The sequence below is a fragment of the Eulemur rufifrons genome, chromosome 29 (assembly GCF_041146395.1).
Source record: "Eulemur rufifrons isolate Redbay chromosome 29, OSU_ERuf_1, whole genome shotgun sequence".
Lineage (NCBI taxonomy): Eukaryota > Metazoa > Chordata > Mammalia > Primates > Lemuridae > Eulemur > Eulemur rufifrons.
Window position 1 is genome coordinate 11,182,130 of NC_091011.1, and position 27,480 is coordinate 11,209,609.

At 47.9% G+C, this 27,480-nt stretch overlaps 1 protein-coding gene across 4 annotated transcripts in view; it reads right to left on the reverse strand.

Annotated features, from left to right (window-relative positions):
* Nucleotides 1-3,275: 3,275 nt before the first annotated feature.
* OGDH (oxoglutarate dehydrogenase) overlaps nucleotides 3,276-27,480 on the reverse strand; it is a 92,341-nt gene continuing 68,136 nt past the window's right edge. For 3 of the 4 annotated variants that reach the window (XM_069462380.1, XM_069462381.1, XM_069462377.1), the window contains 13 exons: nucleotides 15,426-15,605; nucleotides 14,875-15,027; nucleotides 13,993-14,095; nucleotides 13,539-13,667; nucleotides 13,058-13,208; nucleotides 12,437-12,564; nucleotides 12,150-12,328; nucleotides 11,526-11,597; nucleotides 10,692-10,820; nucleotides 9,666-9,738; nucleotides 5,037-5,200; nucleotides 4,642-4,796; nucleotides 3,276-4,474 (listed from right to left, as the gene is read on the reverse strand). In XM_069462380.1, coding sequence (XP_069318481.1) covers nucleotides 4,354-4,474; nucleotides 4,642-4,796; nucleotides 5,037-5,200; nucleotides 9,666-9,738; nucleotides 10,692-10,820; nucleotides 11,526-11,597; nucleotides 12,150-12,328; nucleotides 12,437-12,564; nucleotides 13,058-13,208; nucleotides 13,539-13,667; nucleotides 13,993-14,095; nucleotides 14,875-15,027; nucleotides 15,426-15,605 — 1,737 coding nt within the window. In that variant the 3' untranslated portion in view covers nucleotides 3,276-4,353. The remainder of the gene's footprint in view (nucleotides 4,475-4,641; nucleotides 4,797-5,036; nucleotides 5,201-9,665; nucleotides 9,739-10,691; nucleotides 10,821-11,525; nucleotides 11,598-12,149; nucleotides 12,329-12,436; nucleotides 12,565-13,057; nucleotides 13,209-13,538; nucleotides 13,668-13,992; nucleotides 14,096-14,874; nucleotides 15,028-15,425; nucleotides 15,606-27,480) is intronic. The other variant, XM_069462379.1, reaches the window with a different exon arrangement.

The following is a 27,480-nucleotide window of genomic DNA, read 5'->3' on the forward strand; positions in this document are numbered from 1 at the left end:
TGCCCCCTCCCCTTCTTTTTCTCCTACTATCTCATCCAGTCCCCCTGAACCAGGGCCCCGACCACAGATGACTCATAGGAGCCAGAGTGCACCTCCCTGCTCTGCTCTGTGTATCCAACAGTCTCCCTGACATTTCCACCTGGATGTCACAAAGCCTTCAAATTCAGCCTCCCTCCATCTGCCCCTCTGACTGGCTGTCTCCAGTTCCGTTGTGGTGGCGCAGGCAGGGAGCGCACCTTCCTGACATCTCCTCTGCCCCCGACCCCCATTCTATCTCACCTGGATCTCTATCTCACTAACTCACTTCCCTCCAACACCTCTGGGTGCAGGTAACATCTGCTTCCATGGACCACCAGGGCCTTTGGACATGCCAACCTGGTCATGAAGTTGTTTACACTCCTTCCCTGGCCTCTGGCGGTGACAGATGGGGGACACTGTGGCCTTGCTGACTCCAAAGCTACGCAAAACTGTACCTTGGTCCACAGCCCAGCCCCTCCGTTGATGTTAGGTGTTAAACTGTTAAGGCTAAACTTCAGGATGGGGGTTGGGGTGGGGGGTGGTACAGGAAGCACCTGGGAAATGAGATAGAAGTCTCTACACAGAGGAAACGGGGCCCCGCCCCCTGGCCTGCACAGGGAAGGGACTCAGACCAGGGTGTCCAGGCCAAGGGTCCCCAAGGGCAGGCCAGGGTTCCAGCTCTGTGCTGGGAGGGCTGGAGAGGAGACAGGGTCTGTGAGTTCCCAAGGCTGACAAGCTCTCTCTTGTGCCAGCAGATAGAGCCCTGCGGACAGGAGAAACCCTCTGGTCAGGGCCTGGGCAGACCTGGGCACCTGGGGGTTAGCAGAGGTTCCCATGGCATCCTGGGGCCATGGAGGCTCCCCACCCCCACAGGCTGGGGCGGGAGGGGTGAGGACATAGGGAGCAAGAGGGGTCTGTGAAGAAGCCTGAGGCCGTGGGAGGACGGGACCGAGGCCATGTGGGTGGTGAGCAGGGCATGGAAGTCTTTGATGATTTGTTTCAGGGACTGAGCAAGCCAGGTGTGACAGTGGACACTGGAGCCACCAGAATGGGGGACCCTGAGTGGGGCCCCTGCATGGAGACTCACTGGTTGGAGGACCATGGAATCCTAAACAGGGAAATTTTCTACTATTTCTGTTCAGTCCAATCCCAATTGAGTGCTACCCAAAGGGAGCTCGCTACCCGAGCCCAGTGAGGACTGAGGAGCACTGGGGATTACTCACATCCCTGTTTCTGCTGGGGGAAATTCAGGCGGAGGCCCCCTCGTCACCCCAGGGGGCCTGGCAGCCTCTTCTAGGTGTGCCTTTGCACAAACACAGGAGTGAAGCCTCAGCCCCTCACTTGGCCGCCCCTGGACGGCACTGGCTCAGACCACAGGAAGCTCCCTCCCGGGCAGAGCTCGCTGACAATCGTCACTGACTTGTCTCACTCAGGTATTTCGGGTCCTTTATATCCAGAAAAGCAAAGGAAGCCAGGTCGGGCCTGGACTCTGGTCCCACCTGACAGTGACACGGCTTGGGCAGGTTCTTGATGCCCCTGCCTACCCTGTCCCACTCTCAACAATTCACGAGCCTCAGGGGAGCTCTGCTCCCAGTCACCAACCACTGGGACCACGTCTTATCCTAAGAACAAGTTCGCATTTCCCTTCAGCTCACCCAGAGAGCCCAGTGGGCGCAGGGAGATGGGTGTGGCGGGGGGTTGGTGCCACACCTCACCCCACGTACCCCACACGTGTTACTACCCCAGGGCCATCACCTGACGCCACTCTGCTGTTCTGTTCACACACTGGCTCACACTGCTCCTGACCTGCTGAAGTCTCGTCTAAACACACAGGATACTCCCTAGACGGCACGGAGCTTCCTTCTAATGATTGTTCTCCAATTTTAGGCAAGTGTTCAATTATAAACTGAAGCTGAACAAAACTAGGGAACCATTCGTATGACAATGTGTGAGCGCGTTGCCACTTAGCACTAAAATCCCAGCTGGCAGTGGCATCTGGTCCAGCACGGTCTCATTGTCCCTATCTTTCCAGAGACTTTACAAGGCCCCGTTCTTGCAGGTGCTCAGGGCTGCAGACCTGCGCGCAGACTTACTGAGACCCCCGCCTACTTAGCTTTGAGAGGAGCCATGCCTGTTCCTGTAGTCACAACTGTCACCAGAAGGGCCTGTGGGTGGTGACATACGGGTCACCTTGGTGAGCTGCTTCAGGAACTCACCCACTCTCTGGGAAGGGTTCCCCGCCCTCAGGACCTGTTCAGCTCTGCTCACCAGATGTTCTGCCTCTGGCTAGCCCGGAAGCATGAGAGGCAAGTCCCAGCTTCCAGCAAGGCAGCTCACCCCGGGGCCATCTTTCTAAAAGGCCTCTGGATTGTGGTCCAACAATAAAGCCCTGGCTCACCACCTGGATGCCAGGCAAGCCGGAGTCAGTGGAGGAAGCTGATGGCACGCTCCATCCTCTGGGGAGGACACGGCCAAAAGCCTCTCCAGGCAAATGGCAGTTTCCTTGAAGCTCTAACCCACCCAGCCCGGCGGACTCTGTCAGGCGCCGGGAGGTGTGCGCTGGTCACGGGCAGACACATGCAGGAGTGTCTGACCCCAGGACCTGCTCCGCCTGGCACTGGCTGGCAGTCAAGCTGTGAAGGGGGCAGCAGGACAAATCAAGGGACCCAGGCAGGTGCTGCCTAGAGAGCAGGGTGGGGGCTCAGGGGACCCTGAACTCTGCCTCGGGGGGGACTGGCCAACTCCCCAAGAGGCCAATGCCTGGCTTAAGGGATGAAGACAGTGGGCTCTTGGCCAGGGGGGCCAAGGGCGCATGTTGGCATGGAGGTCTCATCTCTAGGTTGGGAGAGTTGCTTAGGCTTTGGGGGCCACTAACTAACAAGTGTGTTGTTAGGGTGAGCCCACAGGGATGTTGGCTCAAACCTCAAACATGGAGGCACAGAGCGCAGAGTACTTTTTTTTCCAAGGTGGAGTGGGGAAGAGGACCCAAGAGCAGGGAGAGCTCAGAAACAAGGCTGCACCCAAACGTACCCTGGTGGCCCAAGCAGCCTCTGCCATGTTTATGACAATGATGGCTGTTCCCTGTGAGCGAGAGCGCAGAGGGCTGTGGGGTGAGGGGCCCTCGGCCTGGGCAGCGCTGGGCCGGGGCACGTTGCCCAGCAGGCGGTGATCACCCAATGAGGACGGTCTGGCCTCCCAGCCAGGTTAGGAGGGGAGAAGGCGGAACAGACAGAAAGACGCTGCAGACAGGCCCATGGATAACTTAGTTTATGGGTCAAGCCAATGCAATGCAAAGTTGTTTTTGTTTTTTTTTTTAACCAAAATAAATAAATCAGATCTGTCCCTGTGAAGGTCAAAGTGATGGATGAAGTGCAGCCGGCCCCTTGGCCACAGCCTGCCCCTCACCCCTGCCCCTCCCGTCCCTCTTCTGACCTGCTTTGGCACAGCAAAGAAAATGATGCATCAGAGAGTCTCCATTGGTTGGGTTAAAGGGAAATAGCAGAAAGAAAGAAGAGCGGTTGGTGGTGTGGGAGGAGGGGAGGCCACGGGCGGAGTGGGTGGAGGTGGAAGGGTCAGCAGGCCCAAGACAGAGCAGCCAGTGCCTGGCTGTGGGGACCCCAGCAAGGCTTCCTGGCCACACAGACCTTGTGGGCTCCAGGTGCTGCCCAGCCCCAGGCGGGGTTGAGGGCCATGCCTGGCCTCACGCAGAGCCCAGGACCCTTGAAGGGGCAACAGAAAATGGATACTGCACAGACCAAACCTGCCCTCTCTGCGCCAAGTCAGGCCAAGGCTCTCTCCTGCCAGCTGCCTCGTGTCGTCCTCAGTTCACTCCACAGCTAAGGCCCGTTCTAGGAACCTCTGCTAGATATGGCTAGATCTCACTCTGGAGCTCCCTTGGGGCTTGGCCCCAAGATGAAACTACCCTGGCCTCAAATACAAGAGCCTGTGCCTTGTTGGGTGACGAGGTTGCCAGCACACTGGGAAGCCACACGAGGCCTAGTCCCTACCCTGGGGGGTGATGCAGGTGGGGGTGGTCACGGCCAGAGCTGACCCTCCCCAAGGACATCCTGTAGGGCTCCCTTGGCTCTTCCTGCTCCTCACTGCCTCTGCAGAGCTGCTCAGCTTGACGGAAGTCAGCACAGCCTGGCAGTGTCTGGCCTGTGGGCAGCCAAGCACTCGAGGGGACAAGAGCCTAAGTCCTACAAGAGCAAGGGAGGGGTGCGCGGCACAGCGAGAAGGGCAGAGGTGTGGGCAGCACTGAGGCACTATTTAGTTGGAAAGCGAGGGGCAGTCATGGATGTGGAGAGGGCAGCAGCCCAAACAACCCTAACAGCTCTACGAGAAGTTCTTGAAGGCGTCCAGGTCGAAGGCCGTGTCCAGGAGGCGCTGCAGCTCTGTCAGGTGGGTCTTCTTATTGCCGGTGGCTGGAGCAGCCGCTGGGTCCCGGCCAGCATACCTGAGAGACAGGGACAGAGAGAGAGGGAGAAGGGGAGGGAGAGACAGGGAGCAGTAAGGGCAACAGCCACCAGGTGGGCCTGGTCTCATCTCTCTCTTGCGTGTGCCCCAATAATGACCCCCTGGCCTGAGGTCCCACAGCCTCCCCGGCAGGGCCCACAGCCTCACCAGACGGGCTTGGCGCGGCTGATGGTGGTCCGAAGTCTTGGCTTCACATAGTCATAGTAGCCTTGGTTCTTATGCTCCTCCTGGCACCAGGCCAGCTCAGCGTTGGGATATTTCTGCACCTCCTTCAGCAGGAGGTCGAAGGGGAATGGTGACAGCTGGGAGACAGAAGGGGTCAGGTCAAGAGGGGGACATTCAGAGGGCAGGCGAGGTCAAGCAAAGGGAGGCTGGTGTTCCAGAAGGGCAGTCTCATGGTGGCTGTTCCAGGCGGGGGAGGTCAGGGACCTGGGATACTCCACCTTGGTCGATGATGTTCTGGAGGTTCTGTGAAGACACCAGAGCCCAAATGCCCTGCAGGAGGGATATCGGCACCTGGATGCCATGCCACCTGCGCTCACCTGCTCGATCCTTGTGATGGCCACCTGCTCCACCATGTCCCGTGCTTTGCGCTCTCGAGTGAGGTCGTAGTACACCTTGCCGGTGCAGAAGAGAAGCCTCTTGACGTTTGCTGGGTCCTGAGCTGCAGGGCCATCTTCTGGGATCACCCGCTGGAAGTGGGTTCCTATAAGAGAGTTCCCATGGCCAGGCTAATTCTCTCAGGGACATGGCTGAGAGCAATCCAGGGCCTGTCCCACTGTGTGTGAGTGGTGGGTCCCAAGAGAAAGGACTGTGCCACATGCTGCTGCCAGGACCTGTAGTTTTTGAGGGTGAGAGATGCTTCCCCCTCACCTAGCCTCTGATGCCCATGTATTTGCTCAATCCTAGAGTGCTTTGAAAAGCAATGATATGTAACAAATACATAGCAGATAGGCACACTGGATATCAAGTAACATTGGGTTATTCTCCAAAACGGCTTGTCTCAGACTTCGGGGACAAGTAAGTATATTAAAACATTCCATCTTTACTCCATTCATATTCATGATTTTACAAATATAAAAATTTTCAACACAATCAGAGAAAATATTCAGCTAATTGAGGCTAGGGCTGGTGTTCATGAGAACAGTGGAACAATGTCTACATGAAAACTCTCAACAAACTGGGAATAGAAGGAAACGATCTCAACATGATAAAGGCAGTATATGAAAACCCACAGCTAACAGTACGATCAGTGGTGAAAGACTGAAAAGTTTTCCCCTAAGATCAGGAACAAGGCTAAAATGCACATTCTGGCCACTTCTACTCAATATAGTACTGGAAGTTCTAGCCAGAGCAATTAAGCAAGAAAAAGAAATAAAAGGCACCAAAATTGAAAATGAAGAAGTAAAATTATCCGTTTACAGGTGATATGATCTTATATGTAGAAAACCCCAAAGATCGCATAAAAAACTGTTGGAAGTAATAAATTCAGCAAAGTAGCACAGTGCAAAACTCAACACACAAAAATCAGTTGCATTTCTATACACTAACAATGAACAATGTGAAAAGGAAATTAAGAAAACAATTCCAGGCCGGGCGCGGTGGCTCACGCCTGTAATCCTAGCACTCTGGGAGGCCGAGGTGGGCGGATCGTTTGAGCTCAGGAGTTCGAGACCAGCCTGAGCAAGAGCGAGACCCCGTCTCTACTAAAAATAGAAAGAAATTATATGGACAGCTAAAAATATATATAGAAAAAATTAGCCGGGCATGGTGGTGCATGCCTGTAGTCCCAACTACTCGGGAGGCTGAGACAGGAGGATCCCTTGAGCTCAGGAGTTTGAGGTTGCTGTGAGCTGGGCTGACGCCATGGCACTCACTCTAGCCTGGGCAACAAAGTGAGACTCTGTCTCAAAAAAAAAAAAAAAAAAAAAGAAAACAATTCCATTTATAATAGCATCAGAAAGAGTAAAATACTTAATTTAACCAAGGAGGGGAAAGACTTGTGCAATGAAAACTATAAAATTATACTGCTACACAATTCACAATTGCAAAGATGTGGAAACAACCCAAATGCCCATCAATTCATGAATGGATTAGTAAAATGTGGTATATGTATACCATGGAGTATTACTCAGCTATAAGAAATAACGGTGATATGGCATCTCTTTGGCTCTCCTGGAGAGAGTTGGAACACATTCTATTAAGTGAAGTATTCCAAGAATGGAAAAATAAGCACCACATGTACTCACCAGCAAATTGGTTTCCCTGATCATCACCTAAGTGCACATTTGGGAATAACACCAATTGGGTATCGGACTGAGGTGGGGGCACGGGGGAGGGGATGGGTGTATACCTACTTGATGAGTGCAATGTGCACTGTCTGGGGGATGGACACGCTTGAAGTTCTGACTGGGGGGGGATGGGGGCGGGGGGAGGGGATGGGTGTATACCTACTTGATGAGTGCGATGTGCACTGTCTAGGGAATGGACACGCTTGAAGCTCAGACTCGGGGCGATGGGGGGGCATGGGCAATATATATAACCTGAACTTTTGTACCCCCATAATAAGCTGAAATAAAAAAAAAATTATACTGCTGAAAGAAAAAGACAGAAATAAATATGAGCACATACTATGTTCAAAGAGTAGAAAACTCATTATTAAGATACCAATACTACCCAAAGCAATCTACAAATTCAGTGCAATCTCTATGAAAATCCCAATGATGTTTTTTGCAGAAATAGGATAGTTCATCCAAAAATTTCTATAGAAACTCAAGGGACTCCAAATAACCAAAATAATTTTGAGAAAGCAAAATAAAGTTAGAGGAATCATACTTCCTGATTTCAAAACTTACTACAAAGTTATAGTAATCAAAAGAGTATAATACTGGCATAAAGACAGACATATAGGCCAATGAAACAGAATAGAGAGCCCAGCTATAAACCCTCATATATATGGTCAAATGATTTTTGACAGAGCTACCAAGATCACTCAATGGGGAAAGGTTAGTCTTTCAGACAAATAGTGCTGGGGAAACTGGATATCCACATGCAAAAGAATGAAATTTGGACCCTTTACCTAGTAACATATGTAAAAATTAACTCAAATGGGTCAAAGACCTAAATGTAAGAGCCAAAACAATAAAACTCTTTGGATTTGGCAATGATTTCTTAGATGTAACACCAAAAGCATAGGCAACTAAAGAAAAAACAGACCAACTAGACTTCATGAAGATTAAAAATGTGTACATCAAAAGACACTATCAACAGAATAAAAACCCACAGAACGGGAGAAAATATTTGCAAATCATGTATCTGAAAAGGAATTAGTATCTAGAATATGCAGAGAAATCTTAAGACTCAACAACAAAAAAACAAACAACCAGATTAAAAAACAGGCAAAGGATTTGAATAGACAGTTCTCTAAAGGAAAAAAAAAAAAATATATATATATACACACACACACACACACATACACAAATGGCTGACAAGCACATGAAAAGAAGCTCAATGTCACTAATGATTAAATGTAAATCAAAATCACAATGAAATACCATTTGACAGCCACTAAGATGGCTACTATTAAAATATTCAGAAAATAGTAAGTGCTGCTGATGAAGATACAGAGATGTTGGAACCTTGTGCACTGTAGGTGGGATGTAAAACGATGCAGTCACTGTGGAAAAGTTGGGCAGTTCCTCAAAAAATTAAAAATAGAATTACCATATGGTCCAGCAATCCCACTTCTGGGTACACACCCAAAAGAACTGAAAACAGGGACTTGAAGAGTATTTGTATACTCATGATCATATCATGGCAGCATTATTCACAATAGCAAAAATGTGGAATATACATATAATGGAATATTATTCAGTCTTAAAAAGTAAGACATTCTGACACAAACTACAAAAAGGATGGACCTTGCAGACATTATAGTAAGTAAAATAAGCCATCCACAAAGGACAAATATATATTAATATGATTCCACTTATATGAGGTCCCTAGAGTAGTCAAATTCATAGAGACAGAAAGTAGAATGGTGGTTGCCAGGGGTGGAGGAGGGGAACACGGTTTAATGGGGACAGAGTTTCAGTTTTTCAAGATGAAAAGAGTTCTGCAGATGAATGATGGTGATGGTTGCATAACAATGTGAATATACTTAATGAGTCACTGAACTATACATTTAAAAACTGCTAAAGGCTGGGCATGGTGGCTCATGCCTGGTAATCCTAACATTCTGAGAGGCTGAGGCAAGAGGACTGCTTGAGGCCAGCCCGAGCGGCATGAAAAACATAAAATGTACAAAAAACATAAAAATTAGCTGGGCGTGGCATTGCACGCCTATAATCCCAGGTACTTGGGAGGCTGAGGCAGGAGGATCGCTTGAGCCCAGGAGTTTAAGGTCGCTGTGAGCTATGACGATGCCACTGCACTCTAGTCTAGCCTGGGTGACAGAGTTAAGACCCTGTCTCAAAAAAAAAAAAAAAAAAAAAAAAAAAAAAAGAAAGGTTAAAAACAGTAAATTTTATGTTTTGAATTTTACCACAATAAAAAAAAAATTGGGGAAAAAACCCAAACAGAACAGAGTTTACCTTGACAAAAGACTAAAGGGGGCTTGGCAGCTGGGAGGATGCAGTTTCCTGGCCCTGTGGGCCCTGGGGACGTTCGGGCAGCTGAAGGCTGTGTCAGCCACCTGCACTCCGCTATCCACGTGGCAGTCTCAGTGCCACAGGCAGCTTCGCACAGGTGCAGCTGGCCTGTTACCGGGCAGGGCCTACCCCCCAGTGTCTTTGCCTCTGTCCTGAAGGACTTGCTCTGGGGCTGAGGCTTGGAGCTGGTGGGGACCTGCCACGCGCCTGCTGGAGGAGGCCACAGACGGCGGCACTGCTCGCAATCTCAGACTCGCGTCCCCGCCTCTGAAGGAGTCCTGGGACGCTCACATGTGAGAGGCAGCAGCCCCGGACTGGATGTGAGGCGTGACATTTGATCAGCCTGCATGTAAGCTGTGACCTTCCACATCTGGTGGCACGGGTCTTTACCCCACGACCAAAGGTATGGCAAAGCCATGGGGAGATTCACAAATATCAGCCCCATACACACCACAGGGCAGCAGCAGAGAAGCCCCAAACCCACCATTTCCCCAAGGAAATGCCCATCGCCCTCACACCCACCTGGAAGCATCTCGTCAAAGCTGGTTCTGGCCTCAGGGTGGCGCAGCAGGGATTTGGGGGTGAAGATAATTAACTGAAATACAGAACAACAGGTTCATGATAGACGGGGTTCTAAGTCCAGAAGGAAGGTCAAAAGCAAGGGACTGCCCAAGTGTCAATCTTCAGGAAGTGGAACACAATGACCTGCCCTCCCAGCTCTCAATGGGAGGCTGATGTCAGAAGAGGCAGGAGGAGGAAAAGAGACCATCAATTTCCCTGCGGTTCACCTCCCCTCAGCCGGCACCCACTCCCTCCAGGGCCCATGGCAGCCCGCTCGAAGCCCCCGGCACCCCACCCCCTGCCTCTCCGTACCCAGGAAAGAGCCCTGAGTCTCTTCTCGGCACTCCCAGAGCAAATGCACCCACAGCCTATCTAAAGCTGTGACAAAGCCAGTACCAAGCGGCACCAGGGCTGTTCTGCCCTGTGGGTCCTTGTGCTGCGGGGGACACATGGCGCTGCGAACCTGAGTCCTACACTCCCACCCCCGCAGCATCCCAGGGCAGCAGGGCACTCTCCCTGGACCCCTGCCCCCGCTGCCTGCTTCTTGTGCAGTACTTGTCCCACTTACACCTCCAACCAATTTCTACTCACCCTTCAACACCTAGCTCAGGAGTGGCTGCCAGGGACTCTTTACTCCCTTGGCCCCCACCAGGGTTCACCTCTCTCTTCTAGAGCTCAGCACACCCTCTATGACCACGTGCTCGAATGTCCACCCTCCTTGTTGGGCTGGAGCCCACAGCCTCAGCTGAACACTCTGCGCGTGGTGCTCAGCAGCACGTGAGGGTCCCACTTGGGGGACGAGAACACGCAGTTCCCTGGCAGCAGCAGTGAGGAGGAGGCCTGGCTCCCTGATGCTATGTTCTGTCTACACTCCCCTTGTGGGTGCCATCTAGACAAACCCAAGCAAGAGGTGCTCAGTGGAGCGCTTCCCTGCACCAACAGAGCAGGGCTAGGCCCAGTTTGACCAAGAGAGGCCTTGACACTGACCGGCTTCCGGAAGGGCAGCAAGATCTGGCGTCGTAGCACGTGGAAGAAGTTGCCAGGGGTGGAGCAGTTGACAACAACCCAATTGCAGTCGTACAGCTGATTGATGTCAAAGTTGGCTTCTTGAAGGTCCTGCAGCAAGGAAGGAAACGGCCAGAGGCCAGGTGGCAGCACTGAGCACTCTGGGGTCTAGGGCAGAGGGGCCTCAGGAGGCACCACAGGCCCACCCTCAGGTGCCTGACTCACCTGGAGATGTGAGCGGACACTAACAAGCACAAGTCCAGCAGGCTCAGCCAGCCGGCCTCACACCCTGGAGAGTCTCAGTCCCACTAATCCCTACTGTTTCTCTGAAAGCTATTGCCCAGCATGAAGCAGATGCTATTTTAAGAGATTCAAGTTCTACCGAAAACCGATTCTAATCTTCCTTAGAAACTGACTCCCAATAGTTTTTTTTGAGCTCTTAAAGTTTCACTAAAATCACCCCCAAAGTTCTCTCCTCTAGTGTCTGCCTGAATCGTGAGTCAAGGCAGCATCCACCCTAAGAGCTCACAGTGAGCTGCTTGCTGAGAGTTTCTGCGCTTTCGGCAACAGCAGGAAGCAGATAAAGGCAGCCCCGCACTTTCTCCTACGCTCTGGGACGTCTCCAGTCTCGGGCAAACCAGAAGTTACAGGCCACACTTGTCCACCCATGTGAGCCCCCCAGCTAGAGGAAGCGGGACAGAGCGAAGGTCTGTGTGACACCTCAGGACGTCCAGACAGAACATTCCTCTCCAGGGTTCCTGCCAGACGCCCCGAGGGCGGCTGGGCTGTCAGGTGGGCAGGGCCTGTTCTACTCACTGGGAGGACGTCTGGGTCATCATTGCACATCTGTAGGAACCGCTCCGGGCGGGCGGAGGAATGTTCTGGGCCCTGGAACCAGACACATGAGTTACAGTTTGGGAGCTCCTGAATGCTGACGTTTGCTGCATTTGCTGTTCCTCCCCCTCAAGCAACTTGCTCATTTCTGGTTATCTTTCCTCCTGATAGCAGGACTCAATGCTTTCCCCTTCCCACCAGGGAAGCACTTGGCTCCTCATTCCACACTAGAGTTTTAAAACTGTGTCACACTGGGGCCCCTGGAGTGGGACAGCCCCAAACAGGGTGTGGGGGCTGGGAGGGAGCCAAGCAGGCTGAGCCTGCAGGTGCTGAACGTCCTGTGGACACCTGCGCCTCTGGGTGGTCCCCATCAGCACTACCTGCTTCTCATCCAGGGCGGGGGAGGGATGGGGCATGCTGGCCACATCCAGATGGGCTACTCTGACCTTCCAAAGTGACATTCCCATCTCAGATGGGCGAGAAGCACTGGCAGAGCCTTCAGAAGTCTGGTGTGAGCCACTGGCTCTGGTGCCAGTCTTTATGGTCAGGGTCCTAAGCAGACCGCTCCCAAGTCCTAGGTCTGGCGGGGAAGGGCCAGGGGCTCACCATGCCCTCCATGCCATGGGGCAGCAGCAGGACGATGCCATTCTGCCGCACCCACTTGGCTTGTCCTGGGCAGATGAACTGGTCGATGATGCACTGGGCAGTGTTGTGGAAATCACCAAACTGGGCTTCCCAGAGGACCAGGGCATTAGGACTGGCCATGGCGAAGCCCAGCTCGAAGCCTGTAAGGGACAAAGGAAGGAGAAAACCACATCCAGGACACCAGTCAGTGGGCGGTGGGGTGGGGCAGGGAGGTGGGGGGCCTGGCGGCACGGGCTCCGGGCACTCACCCAGCACACCGTACTCAGACAGTGAGCTGTTGCACACGGTGTAGGGGGCCTGATTGGGCCACAGGTGGTTCATGGGGATGCAAGTTCTCTTGTCCACATTCTGGTCATGGAGCACGTGGTGGCGGTGGCTGGGGCAGGACAACAGAGATAATAACCAGAGCGCTGACCTGTCAAGCAAATGTGCTGGGCCCCGCATGGAGTACAGATCTCCCTTGCTGCAACCTGGACTTCCTGCCTGGCAGCTAGCTGCGGAGCTCAGCACCACCCAGGTCTTAAAAGAAGAACACCCAAAGCAAATCAGAGAGAGGAGCTTTTAGCTTGAGACAAATGGGACTTAGAAACTGTCTTCCAGAACTTCGGTCCCCAACCCCTCCGGCCGCAGACCGGTATTGGTCAGTGGCCTGTTAGGAACCAGGCTGCACAGGAGGAGGTGAGCAGCAGGGGAGCGAGTGAAGCTTCACCTGTATTTGCCAGCCACTCCCCATCACTCGCATCACCGCCTGAGCTCTGCCTCCCACTCGCCAGTCCACAGAAAAACCGTATGAAACCTGTCCCTATCAGAGCCCCTCCCCTCCCATCTCCTACTCTTTGAAGGGCAAAGAAAACCGTGCCGAGCGTTACCTGAACGTGCCGCGTTCCACATCCTGGCCGCTCAGCCGGATGTGGATGCCCTCCTTCAGCAGTGAGCCGAACGCCATGTACTCTGCCAGAGCCCAGTCCACGGTCCGGTTCTTAACCAGCTCCCCACGAGTTTTCAAGATCCGGCTCAGCCCTGCAGAAACACAGCTCTCACCAGCCGCTGCAGGCCCAGGCCTCGCTCCTCAGTGTGCTAATGGGGTGAGCGGCTTTCTTCACCCAGGGCTTGCGGGTTCCCAACTCGATGGAAAAGCTGTGACCTCAGTCTCTACTACTGAGCAAGGGTAGGACCATGCTGAAGGGAAAGGGTGGGAGAGGCAGCCCCACCCAACCACTCCATGGGCCTTGAGCAGGGCAGAGAGGGAATCTCTACAGGACACGAGACAGGGGCCAAGCACAGCCCTGGAGAGTTGTTGCCTCTGGCCTGCACCCCAACGTTTCCACAGGCCGGCACAGAGCTTGTTACCTCCATGAATGGTAAAGTTCTCCACGGGCACGGAGCTGGCCACGTTCCCAATGTGTGTCAGAATATCCTCTGTCAGGCCCGTGGAGGGGCAGGACATGCTCCTGGGCTGCCCGTCCAGGGTGAAGAAGCCTGGGAGAGGAAGGACAGCTGAAGCATGGCCTCTGCTTCAGAAAAGGAGACACTGCAGAGAAACTGCTCTACTTTTCCAGGGACTACACTGTGGTAGAACATGATTCTGGGGAGAATCAGAGTGAGTGTAGCCTGGACCACGTTCCCCAGACAGCACTAGTCCAGGGGTCTGAGTCCAGGGTCCACGGGGAGCTTTGTTGAAATGGTGCATGCAACTGTGTGTTGTGGGGGAGGACAGGGGAGCCTGAGTTTTTTCCGTGAAGAGGATTCATGGTTACGTCAGATTCACAAAGGAGCTTATTTGTGGCATCGTTTCCTCACTCACCAGGCCAGGGAGAGTCAAGCCAGTGCTTGATGTGCAAAATTTTCTCGTCTTTGGATCTGGCAAAAGCTTCCTCACAGATCTTATCGTACTTGGAGATTTCCTCCTGGAGGGTTGGGAAAAACATAGCAGTCACAGGCACAGTGCACAATCGCTGTGCACGCCCTGCCACACCCCCACACTCCTGAGTGCAAAACATCTCAGACGCCGCCAGCCTCCAGGTCTAGTCCTCCCCAGTGTAACCTTTCTGAGGTTTGCGAGAAGCCCAAGTATATTATTCTCGTCACTCCCAATAGTTTCTTCCCCACATTTGCTGGGTGAAGATCCTGCTCAGAGTTTGAGGCTCCCCCCCCCAGTATTTTTTCATGAGAACTGATGCAGTTCTCATGGCTCCTTACCACACTCCACCCCTGGCATTTGCCCTGATCTGGGCCCTCTTCTGTTCCCACGCTCCAGACATGGCTCCTCATGCCCCCATCTCCTCTCCTTCCCTGGGGCACCTGCATGGGCCTTCCCACTCACAACCAACCAGCACTCACCATCCAGATTACACCAGGCCCTTTGCCAAGGTGGACCCTCCACCTACCTCTCACCCCTGCACAATTTGTGTCAACTGAGAAAAACTATTATGCAGCCACTACTTTGTCTCCATAATATGCCCTTCTTCTCCCCAAAACACTGCTTAAGGCCCACCTCCTTTACAAAGCATCTCGGTAGCCCAGACCCTCCAAAAAGTTACGCGCTGAAATGCTGTAGTTGTAAATATTTCACAGGCTTTCACTGGGATCCTCATAACTGCAAAAGTGAGAACCAGCCCCGGGGCTGGCCTGTGCTAGTCCTCCCCAGCTCCAGGAAGGGCCGTGGGATCGAGCCGCAGGGATGCACCTCATACTCCGGCTGGTTGACCACGCCCTGCGACACCAGCAGCTCGGCGTACTTCTGCAGCACGGGCTTCTGCTTGCGGATCTGCTTGTACATGAGTGGCTGCGTGAACATGGGCTCGTCCATCTCGTTGTGGCCGTTGCGACGGTAACACACCTGGTCAGAACAGTGAGACCGGACATCAGAGACCTGCCTCATCTCTTCTATGTGATGACAACACACCTCGTGCCTGCTCTGCCTCAGTTTACCTTCACTAGAATTAGGATTCTCTCTCTCTCTCCTTCACACAGCAGAGTTGCTTTGACTATCAAATGAGATAAAACAAGAGTGATTTGGGAAACTATTCACAAAGCAGTCTGGTGATAGCACCAGACAAGCCCAGGGATGGCCTGAATACTCTGGAGCTAAACAAACACCTGTGTGAGGCCTGGCACTGCAGATCCCTGAGGTGACTCAGCGAGCCAAGCTCCTTTCCTTGGGACACAAGGGTACCGAGGGCAAGAGGGGTGGGCCAGACACTTAGTCCAGGATGCGCTGTCCCTAGAGTCACTCACCAAATCGACGACCACGTCCTTGTGGAAGGTACTTCTCCACTCGGCTGCCACCTTGCACACGTACATGACAGCTTCAGGGTCATCTGAGTTCACGTGGAAGATGGGGGCATTTACCACTCGGGCCACGTCGGTGGGGTAGGGGGAAGAGCGGGCCATCCTCGGGTCTGTGGTGAAGCCGATCTACAAGGAACATGGCAGCCTGGCAAGATGGTACCTGGCACAGCCAGTGCAGGCACGAGAGGGCGGTAGGCAGGGCCGGGCACAGCCCGCGCTTGCCACTTGGCTACTCTGAGTAAGTGCCCTGACCAGCTACTTAATATTTAAGTCTCTTTTTTTTCCCCTTCAAGTTTTGTTTGATTTTTCCTATTCTTTTTTTTTTTTTTTTTTTGTTGAGATAGAGTCTCACTTTGTTGCTCAGGCTAGAGTGAGTGCCGTGGCGTCAGCTTAGCTCACAGCAACCTCAGACTCCTCGGCTTAAGCGATCCTACTGCCTCAGCCTCCCGAGTAGCTGGGATTACAGGCATGTGCCACCATGCCCGGCTAATTTTTTCTATATAGATTTTTAGTTGTCCATATAATGTCTTTCTATTTTTAGTAGAGACGGGGTCTCGCTCAGGCTGGTCTCGAACTCCTGACCTTGAGCGATCCACCCGCCTCGGCCTTCCAGAGTGCTAGGATTACAGGCGTGAGCCACCGCGCCCGGCCGATTTTTCCTATTCTGAAAAGAAAATTCACATATGTTCAACATATAGAATTTAGAAGAGATAGTATAAAAAATTAAAGTTACTTATAATTCTGTAGGCCACTGGGTAAATATTTTGATGTTTTCCTCTCCAGACTTTTTTATTTATATGCACATGTATGCAAATAAATAAGTAAATATGTATATTTAAAATTTAGGATCTAATATTATTTCCATATTTTTGCACTTTATTCATTTAACACCATGAGCACTCTTTCCCTGAGAAGGAAATTTAAAGGCTTCATAACACTCCCCATCACTTAGATGTACTAAAATTTAATTATATATTCATAATTTTGTAACCTGCATTTAAAATTTTATTTTATGAAATATTTCAAATATAAAGTATGATACTACTACATTGCTCACTCATGAGCCCATCACCCAACATGAACAAATCTCAACAGTTTCACACCATATTTGTTTCTGGGCCTTTCTTACTATACATTTCTGTCACAGCTAGAGCCCAAACCGCAGGTGTCCCTGACCACAGGCCTCCCTACCCTGAAATCAGAGGACATTTCCATGAGTTGCTGTTTATATTTCATGTGTCCGTAAACAGCATATAGTATCTTCTGAGCCTTGTTGGTAACTTAAATTTTGATATAATTTCAAACTCATAAGAAAGTGGACAAAATACTTACTACAAAGAACTCCCATACACTCTTTACTGAGATTCACCAACTATTTACATTTGATCCCTTTGCTTTAATTATTCATGTTTTACCACTTCTCTCTCTCTCTCTCTCTCTCTCACACACACACACACACACACACACACACCCCATTCCCCCCTCCCCCACCTGTTTCCCTAACCATTTAGGAGTCAGCTGTGGACCATCCCTATTTGCTAGAACAAGGACATTCCCTTACCTAGCCAGAGCGCAGCACTCAGCCTCACATAATTTATAGAATTATCACTGATCCACAGTCCACACACACACTGTCCTAATAATGTCGATATAATGTTCTTTTCCTTCAGTCCAGTATCCGGGCCAGGACACCACGTTGGCACTTAGTTGTCACATCTCTCTAGTCCCTGTTATTCTGGAAAGCTACGCTGCCTTCCTTGGTTTTTCACGGCATTGACATTCTTTTTTTTTTTTGAGACAGAGTCTCGCTCTGTTGCCCGGGCTAGAGTGCCGTGGCGTCAGCCTAGCTCACAGCAACCTCAAACTCCTGGGATGAATCATTCCTTCTGCCTCAGCCTCCCAAGTAGCTGGGACTACAGGCATGCACCACCATGCCTGGCTAATTTTTTTCTATATATATTTTTAGCTGTCCAGATCATTTCTTTCTATTTTTTTAGTAGAGACGGGGGTCTCGCTCTTGCTCAGGCTGGTCTCGAACTCCTGACCTCGAGCCAACCTCCCAGAGTGCTAGGATTACAGGCGTGAGCCACCGTGCCTGGCCAGCATTGACATTCTTGAGAGTATTTCTGTTTTTAAACCATATGTTTTTAAACCATTATACAGTCTATGCTCCTTATATATGTTATCATACTCTATATACTATACAAATCCCTTGCAACTTGCCTTTTGTACAATGTTTGTTTTTATGATTTATCCAGGTTGAAATGTGCAGCTCTACTTCCTTTAGCAGAACTTAGTAATGAAACATAACTACTAAACAGTACATATATCACAGTGTATTTACCCATTCTCCTGTTGGTGGACATTTAGGTTGTTTTCAGTTTGTGGTTAACATAATGTCACTGTACACATGCTTATGTAACTTTTCAGTTTTCTTCTGCAAACACTGAGTTTATCTGCAGTCTACTCCTCAGAAGGGAAAACTGAGCCATAGGCATGAGCATTGTAAATTTTTCTAAATACTACCAAATTGTTCTCCAGAGTGGTTGTTTTACTTACACTCCCAGGAGCACACGAATATCCTGCATTTTCCATTTACCACATTGTGACTACTTCCCTAGAGTATTAAACTTTTTAATGGTTGTATAATATCCCTTCCTATGGCTTTGCCAAATTTTATGCAAAGACTCTTTTGTTGTTGGATGTAGTTTGTTTCCTAATTTTGTGGTAGCACGATTTTTTTTTTCCCCCCTGAGACAGAGTCTTCCTCTGTCGCTCCTGGTAGAGTGCAGTGGCGTCACAGCTCACAGAAACCTCAAACTCTTGGGCTCAAGCGATCCTCCTGACTTGGCCTCCTGTATAGCTGGGACTACAGGTATGCACAATGACACCCTACTAATTTTCTTGTTTTTAGTAGAGATGGGGTCTTCTCTTGCTCAGACTGGTCTTGAACTCCTGAGCTCAAGTGATCCTCCCACCTTAGCCTCCCAGAGTGCTAGGATTACAGGCATGAGCCACCACGCCTGGCCTACAAATATGGTTTTGACAAATATTGTCATACAAAAATATTTAGCATCTCATTGTTTCCTTAGGAGAGACTGATCAATCGATTGATTATTTATTTATTGTCTCACTCTGTCACCCAGGAGAGATTTCTAGAAGGTGAAATTCTAAGTATATTCTGAGAGAAACAAGAGCCTCAGCTACGCAGCCACTTCCTCTCCTGCTATAGATCTTACCGACCCTATGCCACCTCACGACCAGTGAGTCAAAGCAGTTAAGGGGTTTAAAAAAAAAAAAACAAAACCAAAATCATGGTCCTTAGAGAGGTGTAAGAATTCTGTATTTATGTTAAATGGCTTTTGAATAATCTCCCTTATCACACTGTCTAAAGAAAAGATCAGAAATAGTGGGACACTGATAAGAACATTTAAAAAAATGATGTAGCAGAGTCTGACACTTACGAGAGCCTTGAACAATCTCAGCTGGTACTACAGCCAGCATCCCCTATGTGGGTTTCAGCACTTAGAGAAAGGAGGGCCTGTAACAGGAAGTTAATGATCATAATTTTCCTTACTTCTAGAAAGAACACTGCTTTGAAAGGTTGAGAGCCCCTAGCTTGCCCTCCCCAATATCCATCACTGTTACAAGCTTCTGTGTCTTCATGCAAATGAGTGGGTACATACACGTACATGTACACACACACACACACACACACTATGGAAGTGAACTTTACTAGCACAGGTATCTACATGGATAGGTGTGTACACACACATGCATGATGCAGGTACACTCTAGCACAGGTATGTATCTGGGTGGGTATGTACACACGTACGACGGAGGTGTACTCTACAAGCATAGGTATACAGATGGGTGGGTGTGCACATACATGTGCAATGCAGGTTTAGTCTACATTGCACAAGGTGGATGTGTACATACACATAGACAATGGGGGTATATACTGCAAATACTGTGCTGTACTTTTTTCCCCCATAGGTATATTAATAACACCTCTTAGTATACTTTTGGAAGGCAGCTATGTTCCCTACTATACCACCAATGTACTCTCTCTCAGTAGACTTTCAGTAGTGAGTGGATTAGTAGGAAAATCTCATAAAGTGGAACCGCTGGTCTGGGAGGCAAAGGGACCTTAGAACCAAAAGGTTTCTCCTTCCACTCTTGGCTGGAGGCCCATCTACTTATTCACTAGTTGCCCCAAGGAGGAGGAGCCTAAAACTTCTGGAGAAGCCAGTTCCCCTGCTGGAACAGGTCTGACTGTTGGAAGGTCTTCCTTTCACTCAACTAAAATCTGCTTCTTGGTAATTGCCACCCATTGGTGCTGACTCTGTACATTACATTCTTTGCTACATAGATCATTTATGCTTGAAAATATCTCTCATGCTTCCCAGGAATCTTTTACCTTTTGGGTTACACATGCCCAGCTTCATCAGTCAGTCCTTATAGGATAGTTTCGAGACACTGTGCCATCCTAACACACTCTCCTCTGCACACAGCCTCACTTATGTTCAACCAAAATACTTGACTTTCTGTCAAAAGAAGTTAAATGAACCCAAGGCCCTGTACTATATTTCTGTGATGTGATTGTTTTTCTTAAGAGACAGGGTCTCACTGTGTTGCCCAGGCTGGTCTCAAACTCTAGGGCTCAAGTAATCCTCCTGCTTCAGCCTCCCAAGTAGTTGAGACTACAGGTGCACACCACAGCTTGTGATGTGAGGGTTTTTTTTTTTTTTTTTTTTTTGAGACAGGGTCTCACTCTGTTGCCCTGGGCTGGAGTGCAGTGGTATCATAGCTCACAGCAACCTCAAACTCCTGGGCTCAAGCGTACTCCTGCCTCAGCCTCCTGAGTAACCAGGATTAGAGGTGTGTGCCATCGCACCTGGCTAATTTTTTCTACTTTTATCAGACGGAGTCTCACTCTTGGCCAGGCTGGTCTCGAGCTCCTGACTTCCAGTGATCCTCCCAACTCAGCCTCCCAGAGTGCTAGGATTATAGGTGTGAACCACCGCACCTAGCCTGTTTTTTATTTTGTTTTGCTTTTTGAGACAGGGTCTCACTCTGTCACGGGGCTGGAGTGCATTGGTGTGATCATAGTTCACTGTAACCTCTGACTCCCGGGCTCAAGTGATCCTTCGGCCTCAGCCTGCAGAGTAGCTAGGACTACAGGTGTGTGCCAGCATACTTGGCTAATTTTTAATCTTTTGTTGTAGAGACAGGGTCTTACTATGTTGCCAGGTGGTCATGAACTTCTGGCCTCAAGTGATCCTTCCACCTCAGCTTCTCAAAATGCTGGAATTCAGGTGTGAGCCACTGCACTGGCCTATGTTGTGATTTTGAACTTCAAATGTTATTAAATGATTTTATATCACAAAGAAGGAAGGTCTCAAATCAATGATGTGAGAAACCAGAGAGAGAAGCCTAAATTAAACCTGAAGTAAGTAGGAGGAAAGGAATAACAAAGAGCAGAAATCAGTAAAACAGAAAACAGAAATACAATGAGACCAAGGCTATTCCTGGGAAAAAGAAGATGAATCTATTGCCAGACTAACTGAGAAAAAGAGAAAAGACTCAAATTATCAATATCACGAATTAGAGAAGGGATACCACTACAGATCCCAATAAGGTAATATCATAAACTTTATGCCCATAAATCCTACAACCTAAAGGAAATGGACAAATTTCCTGAAATTATTGGAGCTCACTCAAGAACAAACAGATAACTTGAATAGTCCTATATTTACTAAAAAAAAAAAAACCCTGAATTTATAGTTTAAAAAGGTTCCCACAGGGACTTCTATTTCTGGAAGGTGGAGTAGATAAACTTTTCCCTATTTCTCTTGCTAAGTAAAGCTAAAAACTGCAGACATCACATGCTGAACAAATATGAAACTCTGAAGTTGGACGGAAAAAGGAAGACCAGCTAGGGACCTGAGGTCCAAGGAATGACACGGTGACAGTTCCCCACCGAGTGCTAGAGAAGTGGGCAACTTGGAAACACCAGCAGGCACAGGCAAAGGACCAGGGAAGAGGCAGTACAGCAAGACAGGAAATGCTTCGGCAATGAATGCTCATCTGCAACCCAATATGGCAGAAACACTGTGGCCTCACTGCCCCAGCAAGGGCCGGGTGGGGAGCCTTGAGCAATGTTGATTACATCAGGAGGCCCTCACACCTCGCTGGCATGAGGTGGCACTGGAGGAGGCTGAGTAGAGAACTGGAACTTACATGAGTGCCCAGCAGGGGGCCACATGGGGAACAGTAAAGAGGACCCTGTTCTTTCCAAGGCTACCAACACAGGTGGAGTTAGGAGCCTGGACTTCCATCCCCACCTGCAAGGACACCGTGGTGCCCCCATCCCCCACAGGACAAATGTCCAGAGGAGGCCTGCTATACAACAGAAGATACAAAAAAGATTCCAAGCCTAATAATGTTAATGCCCAAACTGTCCCGGTTTCATTTGAAAATCACTTGTTATACCAACAACCAGGAAAATCTCAGCTTGAATAAGAAAAAGCAATCAACTGACACCAACACTGATGACACAGATGTTAAAATTATATGACAAAGGCTGTAAAGCAGCCACCATGAAAATGTTTCCATGAGAATTATGAACATGACCAAAACAAAAGCAAAAATAGAAAGTCTCAAGCAAAGAAATAGAAGATAGAACCAAATGGAAATTTTGGAAACAAACAAACAAAAAAAACTGGGGGGAGGGGTGCTCAATGGAGGTGCTTTATAGCAGCATGTGGGGGAGAGAGGGAAAAATCAGGAACTTAAAGATAGAACAATAGAAATGACCCAGTCTGAAAAATGGAGACAAAATAGACTGAAAAACCAAAAATAAGCAGAGCCTCAGGACTATAATAAAAGACCTAACATTCCCATCACTGGAGTCCTAGAAAGAGGAGAGAAAGAAGGTGGGGTTGGATAAATAATGACTGAAATGAATGTCTGAAAATTTTCCACATTTGTCAAAAGTCATCTACAGATTCAAGAAGCTGAATGACGCCAAGTCAATTCAATGGGGGAAAGAATAGTCTTTTCCACTGTGGTGTTGGGACAGCTGGCACCCATGTGCAAAAGAATGAAGTTGGGACCCTTCCTTGCACCAGTCACAAAAATTAACTCAAAGTGGATCACAGATGTAAGAGCTAAAACTACAAAACTCTTAGAAGAAAACATGAGGTAAATCTTTGTGATCTTGGGTTAGGCAAAGCCTTCTTAGATGTGACACCAAACACACAAGCAACAATAGAAAAAAACAAATAAATTAGATTTGATAAAAAATAAAAACTTTTGGCTCTTTTGTTACAACAGAGGGGTCTGTTCGTTGTCTGTAGTGAACATATCTTGCTCTATAGATCTTGTCTTTCCTCAATAAACTTTGTTTAAAAAAAAAACAAACCAAAAAACTTTCATGCTTCAAAGTCACTGAAAACACCCCACAGAATGGGAGAATGTATTTGCAAATCATATATCTGATAGAGGGCTTATATCCACAATACATAAAGAGCTCTTACAACTCAACAATAAGAAGACAATCCAATCAAAAGATGGGCAAAGGATCTGAATAGAAATTTCCCCCAAAAAGATATACAAATTGCCAATAAACACATGAAAAGATGCCCAACATCATTAGTCATTAGGGAAATGAAAATCAAAACCACAATGAAATACCACCTCACACCTGCTAGGATGGCTAGAATAAAAACGAGATAATAACAAAGTGCTAGTGAAGATGTGAAAAGACGGGAACCATACATTTCCAGTGGGAACATAATATGGTGCAGTCACTTTGGAAAATAGTCTGGGAGTTCCCCAAAGAGCTAAAGATAGAGATTCCATATGATCTAGTAATTCTCCTAGGTATATGAGGGCTGTCTGGAAAGCAACCAGCCACCTAACTATTCTCATTATATTAACAATGGCTGCAGCCTGAGCAAGAGTGAGACCCAGACTCTACTAAAAAAATACAAAGAAATTAGCTGGACAACTAAAAAATATATATAAAAAATTAGGCCGGGCGCGGTGGCTCACGCCTGTAATCCTAGCACTCTGGGAGGCCGAGGTGGGCGGATCGTTTGAGCTCAGGAGTTCGAGACCAGCCTGAGCAAGAGCGAGACCCCATCTCTACTGAAAATAGAAAGAAATTATATGGACAGCTAAAAATATATATAGAAAAAATTAGCCGGGCATGGTGGCGCATGCCTGTAGTCCCAGCTACTCGGGAGGCTGAGACAGGAGGATCGCTTGAGCTCAGGAGTTTGAGGTTGCTGTGAGCTAGGCTGACGCCACGGCACTCACTCTAGCCTGGGCAACAGAGTGAGACTCTGTCTCAAAAAAAAAAAAAAAAAAAAAAAATTAGCCGGGTATGGTGGTGCATGCCTGTAGTCCCAGCTACTCGGGAGGCTGAGGCAGTAGGATCACTTGAGCCCAGGAGTTTGAGGTTGCTATGAGCTAGGCTGACGCCACGGCACTCTAGCCCGGGCAACAGAGTGAAACTCTGTCTCAAAAAAAAAAAGAAAACAAAAAAAACAATGGCTGAATACTCTATGGACTGCCCTTGTATACCAAAAGAAGATAAAACATATGTATACACAAACATTTGTACATGAATGCTCATGGCAATGTTATTTTTAATAGCCAAAAAGTAGAAATAATGTAAATGTTCATCAATTGATAAATGGATAAATAAAAGATGGTATAGCCATATAATAGAATATTATGCAGCAATAAAAAATGAAAGAAATCCTGACGTGCTATGACATGGACAAACCTTGAAAACATGCTCAGTGAAAGAAGCCAGTCGCAAAGGACCACATATTGTATGATTCCATTAATATGAAATGTCCAGAATAGATAAATCTATAGAGACAGAGAGTAGATTAGTGGCTGCTTGGCGCTGGGGAGGATGGGGGCATAGGAGTGTGATAACTAAAGAATGCAGGGTTTCTCCTTGAGGTGATGAAAATGTTCTGGAATCAACTGTGGTGGTAATTGCACATATCTGTAAATATACTAAAAACCAAATAATTACAGACTTTTAAAATGAGTAAATTATATGGCAAATGAATTGTATCTCTGTAAAGCTTTTAAAAAAAATTTAAAAAAAAATTAAGCTGAGTATATCCCAAACAGGAAAACCTAAAGAAATCCATGCCAAGACACGCTCTAGTTAAACTTCTGAAAACTAGACAAAGGAAAAAAACCTTCCCACAAAGAAAACTCTAAGCCTAGACGTCTTTTACTGTTGAATTACAGCAAACATTTATGAAGGAAATAATACCAGTTCTATACAAACTCATCCAGAAAACAGAAGAGGAGGGAACATTTGCTAACATCTTCTGAGGCCAGCATTACCCTGATACCAAAGCCAAAGCCATTATAAGCAAAGAAAATTACAGACCAATACCCTTTGTGAACACAGAATTCCACATTCGAAAATCAATTAATGTACTTCACTATTAGCAAACCATATGACCATCTAAATAGACACAGAAAAGCACGTGACAAAAATCAACACCCATTCATGACAAATACTATCTAAAAATTAAGAACAGAAGGGAATTCCCTTACCTTGGTAAGGGACATCTACAAAACCTTACAGCTAAAATCATGCTAATACTGAACACTTGCTTTCAAAAACAGGGAACAAGGAAATGATGTCCACTTTCAGTCACTTCAACATTGCATTGCAGTCCTAGCCAGTGCAAGAAGAAAAACAAACACAAAGCACAGATACAGATGGATTGGAAAGGAAGAAATATAACTGTCTCTGTTTGAAACCATGTGATTGTCTATACAAAGAAATCCCAAAGAATCCTTAAAAAAAACAAAAAAACAAAACCTATTAGAATAAGTGGCTCCTCAAAAAGTAAAAATAGAACTGTAGTTCTTCGGGGTATATACCCAAAGAACTGAAAGCAGCATCTTGGAGAGACATCTGGACACCTATGCTCACAGCAGCATTATTCACAACAGATTAATAAGCAAAACGTGGTATATTCATGGAATGGAATATTAGCCATAAAAAGGAGATTCTGACACACGTTATAACATGGAAGGACCTGGAAGACAATATGGGAGATACAAAAGGACAAATCCTGTGTGATTCCATTTATATGAGGTCCCTAGAGTAGTCAAAATCATACATACAGAAAGTAGAAGGGTGGGTGCCAGGGGCTGGTGGGAGGGGAACGGGGAGTTAGTGTTTAATGAACATGGAGTCTCTGTGGGGGATGATAAAGTTCTGGAGCTGGATGGTGATGATGGTTGTACAACATTATGAATGTATTTAATGCCACTGAATTGTACACTTAAAAATGGTTAAGATGGTAAATTTTGTGTATTTTATCACAATAAAAAAATTGAAATAAAATACAGTTCGATAGTGGGGTTGTTTTTAAGACTTCTCTCTTTCCTTGGTATTTTTTCAAGTCTTCCTAACACCACTCCTTGAAGAAAAGTAGATCAAATACTGACTCTATCATTTATCTCAAGCAAGCTATTCAATCTCACTGCTCCTCAATTTTTTCTTTTGAAAAAGGGAATAATACCACCCAGTGCATGGGTAACAACCCTATAAATTAAGTTAATATATATAATGTGTCTGATACAGTGTCTGGCACATAGTAGGCACTTAGTAAGTGGTAGCTTTTACCATATTGTATGTTATATTCATACTTGATAATGTTCTTACCCTCTTTTAGTATCTGACCGTTTAAATTTTGTTTACTAAACAATGATCACATTTACTTGAAAATTTCCCTTCTCCTCTATTTTTTTTCCTCCTTTTGTAGAGATAGGGTCTCACTCTGTTGCCCAGGCTGGAGTGCAGTGGCCTGATCATAGCTTGCTGTAACCTCTAACTCCTGGACTCAAGTGATCCTCCTACTTCAGCTGCCTGAGTAGCTGAGACTCTAGCCACGCGCCTGGCTAATTAAAGAAAAATTTTTTTGTAGATACGGGGTCTTACTATGTTTGCTCAGCTCTCAGGCTGGTCTCAAACTCCTGGGCTCAAGCATCCTCCTGCCTCAGCCTCCCAAAGTACTGGGATTATAGGCATGAGCCACTGTGCCTGGTCCCTCTCCTCTACTTCTTGCTTGGACAGCTATACTTATTTCTCTGTCCTCCTCTAATCCATTCTGCATGTAGCAACAAATCATTATAATCAACCAGTAAGTATCCTGTCACTTCCTTGCGTCAGTCCCTCCAACGCCTTACCAAGGCAACCGGAGCTTTCTTTATAAGCCAGCTGATGGTCAACATGAGAGAGAACTGCCATTAGTCATCATGACCTTGTCCTCTCCCTCAGACACTGAGACCTCTTTCCTGCCTGGATCTGGGGCTCCCCACCATTGCCTGCTTGACCTTTGTGTCTCCACATACACATCAAATTCTCAGAAAGGCATTTGCTAACTAACTCAACATCTCGCAGACCACCTCCCATGATCCCTTCTCCTCATGGGATCGTCTACGAGCCGCTGGGCCCTGTGATGGTGGGGAGCACACCCCTGCTCTGCCTGGCACCAAGCACAGCAGCTACAGTTAAAGGGCATTAGAATATTTGCTACAGAAGTTCACGTGCATTGGTGAGATGCGCCCTCAGGTGTGGCTGGCGGAGGACGCAACAGGCATGACAGGCAATACTGCCAAGTGTGGGCAGAAATACAAGAATGCTCATCACAGCATTATCAAAAACAAGAAAACGAGACTCCTAAGTCTACTTTATGGAACAACCCACCACGGACATTTCTATTAATATTATTAACAGGTATGTAACGACATAAGCAAACACTGTGGTAAGTAAGCATGGACATGACGCTGTGCACACAGAACCCGGTTTCTTAGAAAAGGAGGATAGCCGTCCGCATGCCTGTTGGGCTAGAAGAAAACATTCTATTACAAAACAAAACACCCTCTTAAGCAATGTAATTAAAATCTCTCCATTTAAAAAAAATAGTTTTCTGTGTTGCCCAAG